The sequence below is a fragment of the Pagrus major genome, chromosome 20 (assembly GCF_040436345.1).
Source record: "Pagrus major chromosome 20, Pma_NU_1.0".
Lineage (NCBI taxonomy): Eukaryota > Metazoa > Chordata > Actinopteri > Spariformes > Sparidae > Pagrus > Pagrus major.
The window spans coordinates 27,518,944-27,521,443 of NC_133234.1; the positions used below are offsets into that span (position 1 = coordinate 27,518,944).

The 2,500-nt window shown below is 41.0% G+C and overlaps 1 protein-coding gene across 1 annotated transcript in view; it reads right to left on the reverse strand.

Moving 5' to 3' along the window:
• LOC141015573 (monocarboxylate transporter 12-B-like) overlaps positions 1–1,057 on the reverse strand; it is a 17,148-nt gene extending 16,091 nt beyond the window's left edge. The window contains 1 exon segment of the mRNA XM_073489697.1: positions 470–1,057. Within this exon segment, the coding sequence (XP_073345798.1) occupies positions 470–582 (113 nt within the window). The 5' untranslated portion in view covers positions 583–1,057.
• Positions 1,058–2,500: the final 1,443 nt, after the last annotated feature.

Here is a 2,500-nt window from a genome sequence, read left to right on the forward strand (position 1 = left end):
CACTTTACATTGACCTACATTCATCTCCTGGAGACTGACACTCAGCATAAACACCAACCCACAAATCAGGTTTTTCCCAACTGGGGACACAGTTTTTGTCTCTGATTGGACGAGCCGTCCCCAGTGAGCTGGTCTGTAGTTTGACATTTGTCCTCCACAACAACAAACACAAAAATGTCTCATTGAGTCTAAAACTCAAAGACATTCACTTTTGTGTCAAAGAAGAAAAGCTAGCAGTTTAGAAAAGAGTTATTACAGTGTGTGTGTGTGTGTGTGTGTGTGTGTGTGTGTGTGTTTGTTTTTTGTTGGACCCTGGCGTTGGGACCAGTAGTCCACATGGGGACTGAAGCCGGTCCTAATGAGGCTAAACATCATTTCTGAGGCCCTGAGGAAGTGAGTTCAGTGTGTGTGTGTGTGTGTGTGTGTGTGTGTGTATGTGTGTGCATGTGTGTGTGTGTGTGTGTGTTACCTGGTCACTGCTCGTGTGCACACCGTCACCATGAAGCAGCAGCCGACGATCACCCAGCCCCATCCCCCGTCCAGAGGCGACCCCGCACCTCTCTGCCGCTTTCCAGCAACCATCGCTGCAGACTCCTGCTGCAAGACCCCCCGAGCCGGTTTCTGGTCCTGGTCCCGGTCCCGGTCCCGGTCCTGGTCCTTGGGGGTCTGGTCCCCGGAAGATAAACCAATTAATTATAAGTCTGTCGTGCTGAACGATCGATTGAAGGTTTGTCAGAAGTTGGTTTAAAAAACAGTTCGATTGAAAGGTGTGACTGCAGGCGGAGGGATCCAGGTGGAGTCACCGTCACTCCTCCTCTGCTGACGGAGGAGACCGGCGGAGCTGGAGCTGAGGAGAAAGTTCAGGATGAATAAATGCAGGTGGAGTCTGACAGGAGTGCGAAAAAGTGAAGAAGTGGAGTTGAGCTGACTGAGGAGTGAAATCCTCCTCGTGTGAGTCTGGATCAGTTGAGTCGTCTCTAAAAAGCCTCTTCAGTCAATAAGTCACCAGCTGACCCTCAATCATTAACTGGCCTCTGACTGCGTGAACTCTGGTAGCTGATCCACTGCAGTGTTTGACTTTTAAACCCCTTCATCCAGTCAGGCGTCTGCTCAGCCTCCAACCAAGCGCTCCTTCTTTTATAGCATCGACAACATGTGCAGTGTGACAGGGAGCGCTTCATTCACTGCACCTGACACCTCCGGGAGGGGAGGGAGGGGTCCTGCTGAGAAGAAGAGAGGTGTCAGGTGTCAGAGAAGAACGTCCAGTACGAACGGGTTCACTGTATGTCCCACAACTCCCAGTTTGTTTATGCTGCGAGGCGTTCACTGCCAATCAGACATCAGGAACACAACCAGGACCCAACAGGTGGTGGACAAAACACTCAACTTCATCTTTTTCTGCTACTTAATACTCCACTACATTTATGTGATAACCTTAGTTACTAGTTACTTTACAGATTACATGCTGCATCAGAGCCAAAGCAGCACCTTTTTATTATTTCATTTCAAAATGTAAATTATTTTTTATTATCATTTTGTGATGTTTTAAATAAAAGATGCTTCTGAAGGAAATCTGTATTTCTCAGATGTTTCTAATCAACAATTAATGTTCATATTCATGTCGACCAAAACAGTCGAAATAACTCGTCACACTGATCTGTGTCAGTGTTTAAACAGTCGTACTCGAGTAAAAGTAAAATATGGTGTCAAAATATTACTTTGGTAAATGTCAGTCATCCACATGAATAGTACTCGAGTAAAGTATCTGATAATAAATATACGTAAGTATCAAAAGTACAAGTAACAGTAAATTACAAATATATTTACATTTGTTTTGTTTTTTTTGCACAATATTTGCTTCCAAAATGTAGCAGAGTGGAAGTATGAAGAAGTACCTCAAAATGTTACAGTTGAGTAAATATACTTAGATACATTCTATCGCTGATCTCTGTCAGACATTCATTTCTATTAAGTTAAATGGGGAAACAACTGTGGTGCCCCCTTGTGGGTACATCTGACTGTGACCTCCAAGGCTTTATTACTTTGTGCTGTTATTATCATTATTATTATTGTTGTTATTATTATTATTATTATTATTATTGTGATTATTAATATTTTTATGATTATTAATAATATTATTATTGTGATTATTCATATTATTGTTATTGTTGAATCATTTCAGATTTAATTTCCACTCCGTCACATATTTTGTCACATTTTTCCTCAGAAGTTTTTTCACACTACAAACAAATGAAAACATATTTTTTCTGATATTTTAGGTTCAAATATGCAAGTAAGGCATTATCTAATTAAATATGCATTAATTAGCACATATTAAAAATAAACAGCTCAGTGTTTGTTTTGATGTTTTCTGTGCACTGGTCTGAAAGAAGACGTGTGATGGAAGTTTGTACGGATGACTGAAACTGTCAAAATCAGAAATAAATACACGGCTCAATACATAAATACATAAATATGCTATTTCTAAGTTTATGTCTTT